This window comes from Anabrus simplex, chromosome 6 (assembly GCF_040414725.1).
Source record: "Anabrus simplex isolate iqAnaSimp1 chromosome 6, ASM4041472v1, whole genome shotgun sequence".
NCBI lineage: Eukaryota > Metazoa > Arthropoda > Insecta > Orthoptera > Tettigoniidae > Anabrus > Anabrus simplex.
In genome coordinates this window covers 169,067,733-169,087,321 of record NC_090270.1, presented here as the reverse complement: position 1 = coordinate 169,087,321, position 19,589 = coordinate 169,067,733, and the positions used below count along the sequence as shown (strand labels likewise).

General features: G+C 38.4%; 1 protein-coding gene across 3 annotated transcripts in view; it reads right to left on the bottom strand.

The window, feature by feature from the left end:
* Positions 1 to 19,589, bottom strand: part of Hel89B (histone acetyltransferase 1) — a 570,925-nt gene that overhangs the window by 442,826 nt on the left and 108,510 nt on the right. For all 3 annotated transcript variants that reach the window (XM_067150030.2, XM_067150029.2, XM_067150032.2), the window contains exon 8: positions 3,069 to 3,204. In XM_067150030.2, coding sequence (XP_067006131.2) covers positions 3,069 to 3,204 — 136 coding nt within the window. The remainder of the gene's footprint in view (positions 1 to 3,068; positions 3,205 to 19,589) is intronic.

Genomic DNA, 19,589 nt, shown 5'->3' with positions numbered 1-19,589 from the left:
ATGTTGCAATAATGGGACTGAGTGAGATCAAGTGGAGAGGAAAGGGACTGAAGAGGATGAGTAGAAGGTACACCCTATATTGGAGTGGAGGAGGTCAGGCACAGAATGGAGTAAAGGTGACTATTACCAAAATCCTGGATTAAAATGTTGATAGGGTAGACTATGTTAGTAATAGAATAAGCAAAGTATTAATAAGGATGGAAGAAGTAGTTAAAAACTTCATCCAAGTTTATGCACCCAAAACTGGAAACAGTGAGGAAAATACAGAGGAATTCTTGGAGGCACACGAAGAAGTAATCACCGATGAAGAAGTGATAGTCATGGAAGACCTCAATGCACATGTTGGAAATGACAGAACTGGTAAAGAAGTGATTGGTCCATTTGAATATGGAGAAAGAAACAGTCTGGGAGATCAGCTGATTGATTTTTGTGAGAGAAATGGAATTGTTGTGAATAACACTTGGTTCAGAAAGAAGAATTGTAGAAAGATCACTAGATATGGCTGGGGTAAAAGAAGGACAAAAACAGTAATTTTTTTGGTTGAGAAAAATAAATACATAAATCGTAAAATAAATAGTAAACACCAGGTGAGGTGTTTGATGGAGACAACAGAGTAGTGGTATCATAATTTACAATAGGTAAAGGTGTGAGAGTAAAAGAAGTAGGACAGAAGAAAATAAAAGTATGGAAATTAACGGATCTCAGAAGAAATTTCAGGAGGAATTAAAACAGCATATCCCTATATCTGAAATAGAAATTTTAGAAGAAGAATGGACCAAATTTAAAAACACATTTGTTAGCTCTGCAGACAAGATATGTGGCAGAACTTTGGCGAGAGTGAAGGAAAAGGAGACACCTTGGTGGAATGAAAAGGTGAAGGAGGTTGTTAAACAAAAGAAGAAAGCATGGCAAGAATGGAATAGTTATAGGAAAGAAGGAAGTAAGATTAAATATCAGGAAATTAAAAGTAAGTGTGAAAAAGTGGTAAATGTGGAAAAGAAAATTATTTTGGGAGACATTCACACAAGAGATGGGAAAGGATATAAATGGTGGAAAAAGGATGATGTATGGATTGATAAAAAAATAAAAGAATCTACACACAACAACTGAAGGAAGAGAGCAGGAATGTAATAACAGACCCAGAAGAGATAAAGATTGGTGGAATATTATTTTGATAAACACCTAAATGTGAGAAATAGGCACATGAGAGTGTAGTGGTAAATGAGGCTGATCCAGAAATGGAGAGTGATATTGCAATGACAGAGGTGGAAATGACTATTAAACAAATGAAAACAGGAAAAGCAGGAGTGATGGATGAAATACATGTGGAAATGATAAAGGCAGCAGGACCTATTTTCCACATTGGTTATACAGTATATGCTGCTAAGGTGTATATAGAGGAAAAAGCAAGTACCTAATTACTGGTGTAAAAATACCAATATTTAAGAAAGGTGACAGGAAGGTATGTGACAATTATAGTGGAATTATATTTTGTCACAAGTAACCAAAATATTGGAGAGAAGAATAGAAAGGAGGATGAGAGGAAGGGTGGAAAGTTTTAGAAGAAGAGCAGTATGGATTTTGACAGGGCAGGTCAACAACAGACCCTACATTTACCATGAGATTACTGATTGTAAAACAGTGGGAATATGGGAAAGAACAGGTGATGGTATACTTTGATCTAGACAAGGCATACTATAGTTTTAATAGAGAAAAGGTGTGGGCAACCCTGGAATGAAAAGGATGTGAAAGGCAATTGAGGGAACTAGTGAAAGTAATGTATAAGAATTGTTCCTGTTGTCTCTAGACTCCAGTGGGGAGAACAGATTGATTTATAAACAAAACTGGACTAAGAAAGGGAAGTGTATCGTCTATACTTATGTTTATAATGATTATGGATGAAATTCTAAAGAAAACAAAGGCAAGATATGGAGGGGATATGAAAATACTGTTCTTTGCAGATGACATAGTGTTCCAGAGAGTCAACAATACAGAAGTGGAAATCCAACTAGAGGCTTTAAATGAAAATATTCAGAAATATCATATGAAAATCAGCGTGCGGAAGAGCAAAACAGTGGTGATGGCAAGTGGAGAAAGAGAAGTGAAATAATGCAAGATGCAAGGTCGGATAAGGAGATCAGCAGACAGGTACAAACAGAAAATACGTTCTACCAGAATGAAAAGAACTTGGTCTGGAACTATTTTATTTTATTTATTTTATTTTTTTGCTATTTGCTTGACGTCGCACCGACACAGACAGGTCTTATGGCGACTACGCGATAGGAAAGGCCTAGGAGTTGGAAGGAAGCGGCCATGGCCTTAAGTAAGGTACAGCCCCAGCATTTGCCTGGTGTGAAAATGGGAAACCACGGAAAACCATCTTCAGGGCTGCCGACAGTGGGATTCAAACCCACTATCTCCCGGTTGCAAGCTCACAGCCGCGCGCTCCTAACCGCACAGCCAACTCGCCCGGTAGTGTAGAACAAAGAAATTCCTATGAAATGTAAAGAGATAATGTACATTGTGTACTATACCCCTATATTAAAGTATGCATCAGAGGCTTGAACTTTGACAGCAAGAAATGAGAGTAAAATTCCGGCCAGTGAGATGAAGTTCCTTATGAGTATGGTAGAGAAGGCAAGGAAACACAAAGTAAGAAATGTTGAGGTCAGAAAAGAGATAGAGGAAGAAAAACTGAGTGATTGGATGGAGAAAAATAAATTGAGATGGTTTGGACATGTTATGAGAACAGACGAAGGAAGAATACCAAAACAAGTGTTGGAGGCTAAAATACAAGGAAAGAGGGCAAGAGGGGGGCCCAGAGCAAGATGGATGGACTCTGTCAAGAACAGTATAAGAAAAAGAAGACTGAACTAGAATACAATTACTTAAGAGGAGCGGTAGAAGGAGAGGCAACGGTGGAGCAGTGCCATCAACACCCCGACCTGGCAGGAGCTGGACAAGGGGAAATGAAAATGATGATGAAACAGATACATAGAATATGTTAATGAATAAAATAAAAAAAATAGATGTATATAGAGTATATTCTTACAAAATTACAATCCTACCTAATGCTTGAGCACATGTTTCTCTAACTGGAGCTACAACTTGGTCCGAGACAAAATCTCCAAATCGGTCCAATGCCAAGACACACAATAGTCTAAGAGCAACATCTTCCAGCCATAACTGATGGAAGTCCTCCATCTGAAATAAACATCATAATAAATTATCATCATCATCATCATTAAGGGTATGACTTTTCAATACACTGAATGCATAATCCCTGGGCATATTCTGTTGCATGAGGTGTTAAAGAGAGGAAGTCTTTTGGGTCTCCTGCAAGCATATATAAAACACTCCTTAGTGAGGAGCTGAACAGTCTATGAGCCCCACATTTTTGAAAAGGAGGTCCCCCACATACCCATATTTAGTCCATTTGCCAAATAAATTAAACCTTAATGCCAAAATAAAAATCCTTAAAATATTTCTAAATAAAGATATAAAGTAATGATTACCAAGCATTACCAAACAACAAATTATTTCTAACACACTGGCAGAAAAAAATATCCGAACACCAATAAGAGGTTGTGCTAGATTAACAAACGTTGGTAGGCGTGTTTATACATGTGAAAGATGAAGTTGATTCAAATTTCCTGCAAATCACATTAGCATGGCGCTAGCAGCGGCCTCATGATGTTCCACATCAGATTTGCTTTAAATACGAGCTGTACTGTGCGAGAGCGCCAGAAACGCAAAGTTGGCTGGAACAGACAGGAGCAAATTGAAACCCATGGAAAGGGGAGACCCTAGACGTGGCAGACGCTAAAAAGAAGCTGAATATGACCAAGGTCATCACCAAGTTCCCACCTCCTTTTGACAAGATGAAAGTGGAGGATGTTCTTGACAGAATCAATCAGCACGATACCAAACTTCTAATGCAAGAGTGGAGAGTGCTGAATGCCACTTCAATCGACAAAACAGGAAAGACAGTCGTTTTAGCCCTTCATGAAAAGAGACTTTGAAGAGCTCAAAATGAGAAGCCTTAAGGCTAAGCTCAGATTTGGGCAGATCGAGTTTCAGACCATCAGGGAAAAAACGAAACCCAATGTTGATAAAGATGGTGCTGAAGGTCCTTCAGGCCAATCCTCAGCATAAAATAGAAGCTGTGGCCAATTTTACCAGGAAGTTCAAGTCCGAGGCTATTGAATTGGCCCTTATTCAAGAGCCTTGGGTAGTCAAGGGCAGAGTAGCAGGACTGGTAGAATCTGGAGGTAGGCTGATGTACGACACAACATCGGAAATCTTATGTTGCAGGAACACTGTTCACGGGACTTAACCAAGGCCAAGATTAAACTTGGAAATTGGGAGGGACCCAGAGTAATAACCAAAGGCTCTGCATACCTCCCATGTGACTCAACTAATCTGCCACCATCAGAAAAAAGTTGAGAACCTAATTTGTAATGCAAAGACGAAAGGTGAACACCTAGTCCTTGGAGCAGATGCAAATTCACACCACACAGCATGGGGTAGCACGAACTGCAATGAAAGAGGTGAGTCTTTACTCAAGTTTATTACTGGAACTGAGTTAACGATACTAAACCTAGGAAACAAGCCTACGTTTATAAATAAAAATAGTAGGGACGTAACAGACATTACACTAAGCACTACACATATTGCAAACTTTATTAAAGATTAGCAGGTGCTGGAGGAACCATCATTGGCAGACCACCAGCACATCCAATTTGCAATAGATGAGAGACTATGTGGGATTGAGATGTACAGAGACCCAAAAGGAACTAACTGGGATAGATACAGAGAAGTTCTAGGGTAGGCTGTACAAAAAAAAAATCCAACAAACATGAGAGGACAGAAAGAATTGGATGAGGCAGTGGAATTATTAGAAGAAGCCATTATAGACTCATTCCATGACAACTGTCCTCTCAAAGAAAAAAAAACACCAAAAAAGTAAGGTAGTAGAACAACAAACTAGCCAAAATGAAAAAAGAGGTTAGGATGTTGTACAGAATATCATCTAGAAATGGTATATGGGACATATATCATAGGAAACTCACTGAGTATAACATAGCGATATGGAAAGCAAAAAGAAAATCTTGGAGACTGTTCTGTGAGAAAGTGGAATCACACACTGAAACAGCAAGGCTCCAGAAGGTTCTGAAAGCAACCCATATAAATCAAGTGGGGACAGTGGAGAAACCGGATGGGTCATTTACTCAGGCGGGAAGGGACACGCTGGAGATACTAAAGGCGTGTCACTTTCCTGAGGCTGAGGAGATGACAGAAGAAGAAACGGTTAGAACAGAGACCGGAGCTTGAAGAGCAGACTGGAACTGTGCCAACAGAATAATAAAACATAACCATGTACAATGGGCAATCGACACGTTTCATAATATTAAGGCGCCGGGACCAGATGAGATACTTTCGATATTCCTACAGGAAGGACAGGAGATACTCGTCAATGCCTTGACGAACCTCTTCAGAGCTAGTCTAGCTTTAGGGTTCGTGCCAAAATCATGGTCTGAAGTTAAAGCAGTATTTATACCTAAACCTGGAAGGGCAAACTATGCCCAAACCAAACCATACAGACCATTATGTTTAACCTCCTTCATGCTGAAAGGAATGGAGAAAATTCTGGATAAATATATCAGAAGAACGGTGCAACTGAACTCAATGTTACATGAAAATCAGTTTGTATGTAGACGTGGCAGATCCACTGAAGTAACACTTCAGCAGTTAGTTTGTATACTAGAGGAAAGCCTAGAATACAAAGAAATTGCACTGGCGGCATTTCTAGATATAAAAGGAGCCTTCAGCAATAGAACCTACAACTTTATGATCAAAGCATTGGAAAAGAGCAAGGTGACTAAAACCATCGTCAAATGGATTAAATCCATGATAGACAGAAGGAAGATAAAAACAACCCTGTTTGAAGAAACGCTGACAGTTACGGCCACCCAGGGCTGTGCTCAGGGAGGAGTTCTTTTGCCTCTGCTGTGGAACCTCGTGGTGAACAAAATCATAGCTATGCTCAACGAACAGGGTTTTTATACACAAGAATACACAGATGATCTAGTGATTGTGGTACGATGTAAGATGATGAGTGTTATCCAGGACCTCATGCAAAGATCACTTAACCTTGTGGAGAACTGGTGTCAGGAAGAACAACTATCAGTCAACCCGAACAAGATAACTCTGGTCCCTTTTACAAGAAGGAGAAAATTAGAGGCAAAGAGATCACTGAAGCTATTGCACAAGATATATATATGGAAGAACAGTCACTGCACCTAGGTGTAGTGTTAGATAAAAATCTAACCTGGAATCCACATATAGAAAGGAACACAACCCGGGCCAAGAACTTGCTGTATGCATGTAAAAGAGCCGTCTGGAAGACATGGGGCCTAAGACCATCAATGGTATTGTGGATGTACACAATGATCATTAGACCGTCGATGGCCTATGCTGCAATCATTTGGTGGCAGAAAGTAAGTCAAGGAAAAGTTAGCAATAAATTGGATAGCCTACAGAGAATGGCATGCATAGCCATAACTGGGGCCATGAGAACTATGCCGACAGAAGCCTTGAATACTTTACTAGACCTCCCATCACTATACAATTTCATAAAAGGACAGGCTACAATGAGTTCATATAGACTGGCACAATCAAGAGTGCTGGAATGCACAACGACCCAATCTAGGACACTGTAAAATTAATGTAATAACAGAGGAAGTTCTACACATGCTTTCTGATCATATGATATCAAAGTTCATCTTTCAAAAACTGTTTGAGACCCAGTTAATAAAAAAAAGAAGACTGGGAAATCAAGAAATGGAATACTGAAAAAGAAGATATAGTGTGGTGGACTGATGGCTCAAAGACTGGGGATGGCACGGGAGGAGGGATCAACGGGGTAAGACCTGAGAGATCAATCCAGATGAGCCTGGGCAAACACACTACAGTCTTTCAAGCTGAAGTGCTAGCTATCACAACATGTCTTGAAGAAAATCTGAAAATGAATTATAGGAATAAGAACATTTTCATTTTTATAGACAGCCAAGCGGCCATTAAGGCACTAGAAGCAATCCGGATAATATCCAGAATTTTCTGGTATTGCCATTCACTTCTCCTGAAGCTCTCAAAGTACAACATTGTCAAAATAATATGGGTACTAGGGCATGTAGGTATAGAAGGGAATGAAAAGGCAGATAAACTGGCCAGGAAAGGGGCAGAAACATATTTTGAAGGCCCAGAACCAGTATGTGGGATTTCCTATGGACAAGCCCGACACTACATAGGAAAATGGGTGCAATAGTAACAAATGGAGAACTGGAAAAATACTCCAGGATGCAGGCTTGCAAAGGAACTGATAAAAGGACCAAACAAGAAGCATACTAAAGAACTGTTGAAACTCAGCAGAGAAAATATAAGATGGGTAGTAGGACTGTTGACAGGACACTGCCACTGAAAAAATACCTATAATGAATTGGAGTAATAAGAGACAATATATGTAGGAAATGCAATGAAGCAGAGGAATCAGCTGAACACATACTTTTTGAATGTGAGGCACTGGGTAGAATCAGACTCTCCACTCTAGGACTACCAGGCGAAGAGAGAGAAAAAATCAAAGAAGACCCAATAAGAACAATCTGCAGCTTTGTGAAGGGAGGATGTACATCTAGGTGAGAATGAAGGAAAAACATGGTAGCAAAAGGTCTTAGAGGTCGATGCTAATTAGGAACTAATATTTAGAGGCCCCATGAAGAAAAGAAGAAGAGAAGGAATTTCATGACTTTTTCCATATCCATAATTAGGTTATCACAAGACAAATATGCACCACGCTGGTCAACTTCACACGATTATGTTCCAGATGTAGGCTATCGCGTGACAACTAAACACGAAATACATTTGTAACTTCTGAATGGAATGCGAAATACAAGCATAAACATGCTAATTGTGTTTAATCAGCAGTTTCACTACTAACCGGCAAACAAAACTGAGCATTTCTGAGGCTAATGGCTTCTCCCCGAAGGTGCAATTTATCCTATGAAGTTCAATAATTCAAAGCCTTTTCCAGTTATCATGCAACTGCGGCGAAGGCTCTTACTCGAGTTCTCTAACAAATGTTGGAGAAAGCCTTTTATTTTGGATCAGTGGGTTATTACACATTTTTTTTCTGGTCACACACTTAGACAACGAATTGGAGGTTATACACGGCCATATGTGACTGCAACAGAATGACTTTGGCCACCATTTTGAATCGAACTAAATTTCAACCGACCAAAATCGATTTGAATGATCGAGTCGAAACTTGAAGGTGCGAGTTTCAATATTCCGCCAACTCTGCGCACTTAAAGATATAGTTGCCAGTCGACTTGCTGACGAACTTTAATTTTGTCTTCATTAGTAAGGAATTTCCACGAAGGAAATGGATAGATTTAGTTAAGAGCGATGTACTGCTGAGAGGTCATGATTGGGACAAGTTGGTGGAGGAAGAATGGTACAAGGACAGGATGAGATGGAGGAGGCTCATATACCACACCTGGGAAACTGGAGATGGTTTAGGATGATGATGATGATGATCATGATGAGTAAGGAATTTCACGACTTTTTCCCTATCCATAATTAGGTTATCACAAGACAAATATGCACCACGCTGGTCAACTTCACATGATTATGTTCCAGATGTAGGCTATCGCACGACAACTGAACACGAAATACATTACTAACTTCTGAATGGAATGCGAAATACAAGCACTTTCACTGCTAACCAGCAAACAAAACTGAGCATATCTGAGGCTAATGGCTTGCTCCCCAAAGGTGCAATTTATCCTGAAAAGTTCAATAATTCAAAGACTTTTCCAGTTATCACGCAACTGCGGCAAGGGATCTTACCCAAGTTGGAAATCATATTCCTTCCACACGGGATGAAAATAACATTTTCGAGGCTAGGAAGAATGTCATTGTACTAAGCAGTAATAGCGAAAATTCGTGACGTGATAAGTGAGATATTTTTATATTGATTTAATACGATGATAATCGAGACTTCGAATTTACGACGTGCTAAGCGGGAAAACGTGTTAATGAGGAATGCACTAATGAGGTGTCACTGTAATCTATAAAGCCACTGTAACCCCATAGGTCCTGCTTCTTTTATCATTTCCGTAGTCACCGCATCCACTCCCGCAGCTTTAGCACTCTTCTGTATGGCTTACTCTACTGCCGGCATGGATATTTCCTTTTCTTGTTCCTCTTCTTCTGTTGTCTTCTTGCTCCCTCTCATCTACCACTTCACTGTATTTAATATTTAGCAGTTTTGAGAAGTATTCTTCCATCCATTTAGAATATCACCTCTTTGCATCAATATCTGTCCTGTTTCTGTTTTTACATATTTTGTATCTTCCCTACTTTTTACTCTGTTCTTTACCATGTGACGTACCCACTCGGCCCACAGATGTGTGACAAAATTATAACGTGGCGGGTCACTTTAATATTAATATAAATAAATGATATCTCATTGTTTCTCCATAAACAATATCCCATGGGCGCCAGCCTTCAAGCTTATGGCTTGAAAACGAAAGTTGGTAATTAATAATAATAATAATAATAATAATAATAATAATAATAATAATAATAATAATAATAATAATAATAATAATAATAATAATAATAATAAGTAATGAGACTCAAAAAACTCCCAGGGGTGAGGTGACAGAACACAAATCATTAAGTACACTAACTTGGAATTTAAGGATCATTAATAATAATTTCAGAAAATACAAATTAAAACAGCTATTTATTAGGAAGAAAAACGTGACATAACGGCGTATTAATGAAATCTGAACTTAAGGAAGCAAAAGAAAAATTAAATGAAATGAACTCTAAGAACATGAATTGTAACGCGCAGACTTGCAGTAATTTAAGCCAATACCTCACCATTTATAGACTTTGTCATCTGGAAGCTGATGATTGATGATGGATCTCTTGTACCGGCTGCGTCATCTGTTGTTGGATTCCAGTCCTACTTCTGCTTCGTGCATAATACACTAGCTGAAATATGACTTTCCTGCCTTAACACTCCTACCGTACTCCTTACATAAAGTCGTAATGAGTCCTAATTTTAAAAGCAAAACCACCATCGGTTATGTTCATGGAGAGAATACACTTGTATTCTTCTGTATTACTGAACAGTAGCGAAACTAAATTCATAATAAAAGCTCTCCTCCCCTATACTAGTCAAAACCGGTCTCCCGTTGACTACCTCTCGTCATTGAGATAACAGATCCCAATGAGAGTAACTTTTGAGTAGTACGAAGATACTCAGATGCGAAGTGAACTAAGTTAAAATCTTCTCCGATGTGCTGATGTAGAATCGTAGTAAGAGTGTCTTCCAAGAGTGTCTCTGTGTCTAAGAGTAAAAAAAAGAATGTCCTCTCCAGCTCTTGTCTTCGAAGTATATAGCGTGGGCTTGGTGGAGAAACTCACTAAGTCATGATTTGCTTATTGTGGGAAAATGGAGTTTTAGTTTGGGGAGAATGTAAGAGTTCAGTTTTTGGCATTTTAATTATAAAGTAATGGTCTGATCTTGACCAAAGTAATTGTAAATTGTTTAAGACTCTTTGGAATACCTTATTTAATTTATATCTACTTTTCTTTAAGTCAGTATTAATTTTTATTTTGTTAATTATCGAGTTGTTCTGACTTAGTGAGTCTTCACTGGTGGTTGACATAGCAACACAGTTATGGAATTCTGACTTAATGAGATTCACAGATGGTGATTATCTAGATGGATGATTTTTTTAATGCCATAGTAAGACCACAATTGCTCAAAACAAATGGTATAAAGGTAACAGATCACTGACCGTAAAGAGAACAAATACTCAACTTACCAAATAAGGTGTTACATTTTTTATATTGAAGACATAACACATTTTAGGTACATAATCACAGTTGCCAATCAAAGCAAAAATACAACCATATGCATTATTTTAAAATAATTACCGATATAATGTTATAAAGGGATTACAGCTAAATAGTGAGTTTCTGCTAGAACTTAACATTTATAACTTATTAATTACATACTCTTGATGCTCTGTTTAGTGATCATCATCTTTACTTTCAGAATCGAAAGTTGCAGGTTCTGGAGTTCTATCAATGATCTTGCAGTCTGGGAGCAAACTGTACCAAGCATGATCAATTTTTGGAATAATATTTTGGCAAATCATTTAGGCCAATAAGTCACCAAACTTCAGTTCCTTGACTTCATACAGTCCACTCTGTTTGTTCCTGTTTCTTAGTGACCTTGCAGTCCTAAATATAATCAACCAGTCCTGAATACAATATACTGGTACATGCTTTTTGGCTTTTTCTATTGCACTATGAATAGAATCTACTTCCATGTATGAGTGGCCACTCTCCATAAATTTGTGTTCCTTTTTATCCAGCTTGGATTTCTGCATTAAGTATAACATCAAGGCACAGATGTATTTATTCCGGTTCTGTCTTCCACATGTATGGGGAGGCATATCCAATGTAACAGGCACAAACCAATTTCTGAACTTTCTCTTTTGCTTTCTAATTCTGTCCAAGCATAACAATAAGCATTGTAAGAAGGAGCTGACTCATAGATCGTTAGGTTAAACATGTTCAGTTATCTCATGTAATACATAAGAGACACACCAGATGACTGAATCTGCAAAACTGACAGTAGATCAAATGTTGCGGAGACAAATCCCGCATCATTTTGTGATGCACGTTGTTTGTCCAACTGTTTTGCTTTGCTAAGGAATAGTTCACCCTTCTCGTGCGATTGCTAAATTTGTCATCTAGTGCTATTTTGGCCTCTCCTTTAGCATTCTTGTAATTGTTGCAGAGAGGGCACTGGTCTTTTTTGGATCAAAAAAAAGAAAGATTGTATTCATTACAAAATATTCTTCTGTAACTCTGATGACTGGCCAGGCGTGGTATTAGTTTCTTGACAGTGAATAACATATAATTCATGCATCTTGGCAATGGATAACTTAACATCTAAATATTCCCTTCTGACAGATTTTGTCACATAATAACTTTCCATCTTAGGAAAACTTTCTATGTAAGCCTTTACTGCAACAACTTGCTCTTTTGGAGCTTTATTTGCTGGTTAATTTTTTCCTCTCTTGTCACTTCCAGAAAATGAACCATGTCCATTTCTGTTTTTAAATGCTGTGTTGATTGGTTAATTTTATATATTCACGGTCTTCATGAAAAAAGATTGGCAGACTCTAATTTTGGAGCCGTCCTTGTAAAAATGATATGACGTAGCACAGTTCCTTTTCTTGCTATCAGAAACTTTCCTTGGTCGGTGGGTCTTTGGTTTAGAAACATCAACATTTCCAGGAATGAAGTCCATCTTTCGTTCATAGGTTGATAACCCCAATACAATTTGCAAATGGTTTCTCGTTCTTGTTGGCTGAAATGAATTTTACATTTAAACCTACACTGAAGGCAATGTACAAGTTGAGGACATTTAGCACTCTGTAGTTTTCCTTCCTTGTTTAAGTATGGTAAACACTCATCTCTCTTCTTCTTGTTGACTCTGTAGCTCAATTTTTCTTGATTCTATTTCATCCACCACGTCCTTTTCCTTCCACTCTTTCCACATTCTTCCCGCGTTAAACTATAAACAATGAATGCTGAACTCCTGCATACTACCGACTTTAAAAAAAAGTCTTCCCGCCATAAAAATCAAAACAATTCCAGCATTATTAGCTATTGATGGAATAATATAAACTTTTCTAACTGTTTAAGTCTTACATGAATTATATGTTAAACCATGAAATAGAAAAAAATACTCATTCCAGGTGACTTAGTGAGTTCTTCTTTATAAAGCCTTTTAAGTATCAGACTGAAGGCTAGGAAGAAGAACTCACTAAGTCATTGGGAATGACTTAGTGAATTCTTCTTCTCACATTAAAAGTTGCTATTGACTTGGTGAGATTCATAAAAATGGGATTCACTGGTTTCCATGCAACGCAATCACTTAATGAGTTATTCCAGTCTGTAAAATTGACCTTCAGTTTGAACTAAAATGCCATTAAGTCAAAACAGCCAAATTTTGACTTAGTGAGTTTCTCCACCAAGCCCACGATAGGTGCAAAAGTCTCCCTCCATCAGCCATATCACATGGTCCAGTAAGATTCGAGGTCTCACCCCTTCTCCTATGTATTGCTGTGAATCCATCACGTTGCTTCATTACATCCATTCACATAGGCTAAACTTTCCCGCGAAATCAAAGCGTCAGGTAGCCAACTTTGAAAAGTCGGCATTCATAATGTTTCAACTGTCTCTTCAGAAAGTGGAGAGGGTAAGGTCTCTCGTAACCTTGATGATGTACATTTCCTGGAAATGGGCTGAAATTAGCCTGCTGACTCTGGTCACCTCACAACAGCTATTGGAAAATTTACTGCAAGCTATTAATATGAATGATGTTGAAATACTTTACCCAATATGTGGTTCTTTCAGAATACATTACAGCCGCGATACAAAGAAAATAAATGATGTGAAATGGATGATTAAAAACATATTAATTTTAAAATGACCTATCAGTGATTAAATATATACATCTTATCAATGAATTATATAGTTCAATAATTGAATACATGCAGTGATGTCCCAAACATCACAACCAATACACACAAAACATTGTCCTTTTGTCCTCTAGTACTATATTTTTGCATGCCTCTTTTGCTTTTTTTATTTTTGCCAATTCTCTACATTTTGACTGCTTATCCACTTCCTCCAAGCCATTTTCTTTGTTTTAACTGCTTTCTTTACCCTCCTTTTTTCTCCCTGATAGTCTTCCACGTGTGTTTACTGCACACTCTACCAAGCCAAAACATGTCCATTCCTCTTCTGTATTGTTTATTTCTATCTTTTGGAATATCATTTTTTCACATTCTCTTGAAACTTTTCCTTTATTTCCTTCTCTTATAACATCCAAACCGTTACTTTTTGGATCCTTTTTCTATTAACTTCGTGATTTTTCCCTATCATTACTTTATGATCCCCCTTCAAAATCTTCTCTTGGCATTGCCATCACATCCACCATTTGTCCATGTTTCTGATTTTCGACAAGGAAAAGATCAATCACGGTCTTAGTCTTTCAATCCCCCTAACATTGTCTGGTCTGGTTATTTACCGGGTGTTCATTTTTCTAAACTACATGACGTTGTTGCTGTCGTTGTTGTTGTTTGAGTCATCAGTCAATAACTGGTTAATTGCACCGCTCCATGCCACCCTATCCTGTGGTATTCTGTTCATTTCTATGTAACAACTACATCCTACGTCTGCTCTAATCTGTTTTTCATATTCATGCCTTTGTCTGTCCTCACTGTTATTACTGCATACACTTCCCTCAAAAACAAACTGAACAAGACCTTAGTATCTGAAGATGTGTCCCATCATTCTACCTCTTCTTCTTATCAACTTTAGCCAAATTTATCTCCTGTCACCAATTCAGTTCAGTATCTCTTCATTCGTGAATTGATCTACCCAACTCACCGTCAACATTCTTCCATAATAACCATTACAAAAGCTTCTGTTCTCTTTCTTTCCGAGCGAGTTATCGTCCTTGTTTCACTTCCATACAATGCCACGCTCCAGTCGAAAGTCTAAACATCTAATTCCTATATCAGTGCTCGAAGTTAGCAAAATTCTCTTCTTAAGAAAGGCCTTCCTTGCTTGTGCTAGTCTGCATTATATGTCCTCCTTACTTCTGCCATCGTCAGTTATTTCCCAAGTAACAATATTCATCCACTTCACTTCATTTAAAACGTCATTTCCTAATAAAATATTTTCTTCATCAACTGACTTTGTTCAACTGCACTCCATTACTTTTGTTTTAGACTTATTTATTTTCATCTTGTACTCCTTCCCCAAGACTCTGTCCATAACATTCAGCAATTTCTCCAGATCTTCTGCAGACTCAGATAAAATAACAATATAATTCGCAAACATCAGGGTTTCCCTCTCCTTGTATTGTGATTCCCTTTCCAAATTCTCCTCTGATTTCCTTTACCACCTGTTCTTTACAAACATTGAAAAGAAGGCGGGACAAATTACAGCCATGCCTCACTCCTTTCTGGATTGCTGCCCCTTTCTCAAAGCCCTAGATTCATTGCAGACTGATTTTTGTATGGATTGTAGAGAATTCTTCCTTCTGGGTATCTGATGCATCACCTTCAGAATCTCAAATAAATTGGTTCAATCAACATTAACGAATGCCTTTTCTAGATCTATAAAAGCTACACAGCCTGTCTTCCCAAATTCACTCCTCTAAGATCAGATGTAAAGTCAGGATTGCTCCATGCATTCCTACATTTCTCCTGAAGCCAAATTGATCTCCTCTCAACTCAGATTCAACTTGTCTTTTCATTCTTCTGTAAATAATACGTGTTAAAATTTTGCAGACAGGATGATACTAAACTAATGGTGCAGCAGTTTTCACACTAGTGAGCACCTGCTTTCTTGGGAATAGGTATAACAACATTCTGTCCAAAATCAGATGGCACTTCTCCTGTATCATACATCTTACACACTAAATGGAATAACCTTGCCTTATTGGTTTCTCCTAAGGCAGCTGCCAGTAATTCTGAGGGTATGTCATAAATTCCAGGCGCCCTGCCCTCTCCCATTTTATCAGTATTAACAACCTCTTCTTGTTCCAAATCAATATTATCTATTTCTTTACCTTGATACAGCTGTTGGATATGTACCTATCATCTTTCAGCCTTGTCTTCTTTCCCTAGAAGTGGCTTTCCATCTGAGTTCTTAATAGTCATACATCTAGCTTTCTTTTCTCCAAAGGTTTCCTTGATTTTCCTGTACGCAGCATCTGCCTTTCCTAGGACCATACAACCTTCAACAACCTTGAACTTCTCTTTCAGCCATTCTTCCTTAGCTGTCTTGCACTTTCTATGTAGGCTTACTTCATTGTTTAATCACCCGTATTCTTTTCTGCTCTCTTAATTTTTTTGAATCCTTGTAATTTCAACGTTCATCCATCAGGTCATCATTTACGAGTTTCATGTCCGTATTGACTGATTACACATATATGGATATACATCAGGTCTACGATCTCCTGAGTTATCCATTGATTCTTAGTTGATCTTTCCTTTCTTCCTAACCTTTCTTCAGCAGCCCTACTGACCTCTTCTTGACGACTGTCCATTCTTCCTCTATTGTGTTTCTTTCAGCCGTTTTGTTTAGTCCTTGTGCAACATATGTTCCTTGAAACCCTAACACTCTTTACTTTCAATTTGTCCAGATTCCATCTCCTTGCATTCCTTCCCTTCTTCAATTTTTTCTACTTCATGTGACGTATCATTACCAACAAGTTGTGGTTAGGATCCATGTCTGCTCCCAGAAAATTCTTGTAATCCAACACTTGGTTTCTGAATCTCTGCCCAAACATAATGAAGTCGATTTGATACCACCCAGTGTCTCCAATTCTTGTACATCATTTGCGGTGTCTGAACCAAGTATTAGCGAAGACTAAATTATGATGAGTGCAGAATTCAACCAACCAACTTCCTCTATCATTCCTTTGCCCCAATCTGAATTCTCCTACTGCATTACCTTCTCTTCCTTGACCTACCACCGCATTCCAGTCTCTCATCACAATTAGATTCTCGTCACCTTTTACATATTGTATTAAATCTTGTATTTCTCCATATATTCTTTTGATTTCTTCATCGTCTGCTGAACTACTAGGCATAGAGACCTACATTATTGTGGTGGGCACTGCCTTGATGTCTATCTTGACAACAATAACACTAGCCTGCAAAAAAAAAAACCTCTTTTTGTGCGGTAAAAACGAAAGTAGGTGGGTTTTATGTATTTCTTAATGCAGAATTCGAGAAAAAAATTAGTTTTGGCGTATCACGTCTGGTTTAGTGGCAATTTTACAAAGTGTTATTTTGTTCTTACATAAAATTGTTGATACTTAGTGTACCGGGCGGTACACCTCCACACCGTTTATTTAAAAGTTGCGCCATTTAAAACTCCTCTTCTGGAGGAAGTCTGAACTTTATCTACGGTCTTAATTTCCAAATTTCTCAGAAGATGTCACTACCTGGAAATTTTTGATTTTGTGAACTGTGTCATTTTCGACGTACTTTTGTTTTGCTTGTATTAAGAAGTGTGAACTTTCTCTTCTAGAGGACACTACTGAAGATCTACAATAGTGCAACCTAGTGCGGAGTCAAAGAACTATTTTGTTGGAGAAAATTTAATTTCAAAAGTTTGTTCTTTGTTAAATTTCTTTCTGTCATTGTTTAAGTTGGCAATATTTACCCCTTTTTTTCCCCTTGTTATGAATGTATCCAATCCCTAAATTCTTCTATTAATTTCTGGCCAATCAGGGGTATCTTCCCCCAACTTGTATCTGTTGCGGGGTCCTACCCAATAAAATCTTTGTGGGAGGGTGTTTTCTTTCCCCTAACGCCTAGAATCTTCCACGAGAGGATATAAACTGCTGATTTTTGGGTCTCCGGGCCACTTCTGTTCCATCTTTCAGTGTGTAAAGTTCATAGCAGGAGGCGGGAAGCGCCTCTTTCCTCGGCAGCGGTCAACAATAAGGTAATGGCCGATTAATAACTTCTTTCTTTGCTAGCTCAGCAGTTTAACTTTCGGGGCGGGTTCTAAGCGTTCAACCATGTAACCTTTTCCTAAAAATGTAAAAACAACTGGTATCTATTCTATTTTCAAACGACATATTGGGATAGAGAGTGCTTAACCCTCTCGAGCTCCCACTCACATCGTCTTGAGGTGAACTTATTTTTCTCAACCAATTCTTCCGTAATGTAATGTAAATTGCTATTAAGTCACCTCTGTAGTATGGGATTAGCCCTTGTATCAACGGCCTAGTGCCAAGTAGGTCTTTATCAAGTGTATTAGGAGTGCAAGTTCGCCTCCTCTCAAATGGTTTTAGAGGTCATTTAATTAACCTGCTTTTCGTTTGATAGACCTCAGTAGATTGGGTATTTTACCCCTGTGTTTATGTCCGTTGAGGACAGCTTGAAGGTGAAGGTTGGTGTGGCCTGTGATTGGCTTACACTTTGAGAGCAGATTGCTCTTTTGAATTCGATTTTGTATGCCTCGAGGAGGCTTTACTGTGTAATTTGGAGCAAGTGCTCCAGGGTTTGATTGGGGTCTTCTGCCCCTTTGTTAAAATTGGTATATCGGAAAGTTGGGCTAAGTGCTCAAGAAGTGTGAACTCAGGGCTAGAAGCCCAAATTCTGTAATCCCTGTACTTGTACATTTCAAATTGTGTTTTCGGCTACTAAGTACCTGTTCTTTGTTATTACTTAATTTTGAAAAGAAAATATAACCTTGTTAAATTTTACAGTAACTTTGTTTCCGTAGTTTGAGACTCATTCACGCCCGCACCTTCTTTCTCCTCTACCTACCACCAAAACACGGTAACAAGTGGTAGCAGAGCGTGGTTGAATGGGTCTCAATTTTGCCCCTCTTGACGGTTAAACATTGCTTTAATTCAAACTCTAACCATTTTCTCAGTTGCTGGCATTTGTGAGTTTTTCAAAATCGTTCTGTCATCATGCCCGGCCCTCGCGATGTTCTCCTCCTTAACTATTTGCGCAAAGAGGAGTTGATATACGAGTTAACTATCAGAAACGTTCAATCTGGAGGCACGGTTGCAATAGACACTAACAAGCTTAGAGAGTCCCTTGATTTGCCCATTTCCATCCCCAATTTGGGAGAGAAAGAAATTGATGACTCTCTTTCCACGATCGTCGAGAATATTACTGGGCTAGCATCTGTAGTTAGTTTTTTTGATGAAAATGATCCGTCTCCTAATCAAATTAAGCGTGTGCAAGGCAGACTATATCACTTTTCAAATAGAGTTAATGATCTGTTGTCTCTAAAGGTGAATGACGTTCAGAGGAAGGAAGCTAATACGCTCCTTGAAACTATTTCTGAATTGTCTAGTAAAGTCACTCTATTGTTAACCGGGGAAATTCCTCCCAAATCTGATCTACCCACCATAGTGAATGTAGGTAGCGAGGAAGAGTCTCCTAAGGGAGAAGTAAATAGGAAAACCCCCACTGCTCAAACTATCTCTGCCCCATTGGACACCGAGTCTGAACGCCGTGCATCGTTGGGTAACATCCGTTCTGAATTAACTTCCTTGCCATTGAAACCTTTACCTACTATGTCACCCGGGTTTAGTAGCTTGCCTCATCCATTGGCAATGTTGCTAAGAGGTATCTCTAAGTTTTCTGTCAACACCACCAGTGAAGTTATTTCATTTTTAAGATTTTTAGTTGAATTTCAGGATCACGCCCTTGTGTTTTCTCTTTCCCCTTGTCAGATTTTGCAAATTATCTATCCGTATGCTATTGGTGTTCTCTCAGATAAAATAGTTAGAGCCATTGCTGAACAGTCATCTATTGAAGATTTTCACGCACACTTGCTTGCAAATTTCATTCCTGCCCGCGCGAGGTCATCTCTGATTCAGAAATACTATTATCGAGTACAGAGGTTGGATGAAAACTTGGCTGATTTCATACAGGACATTA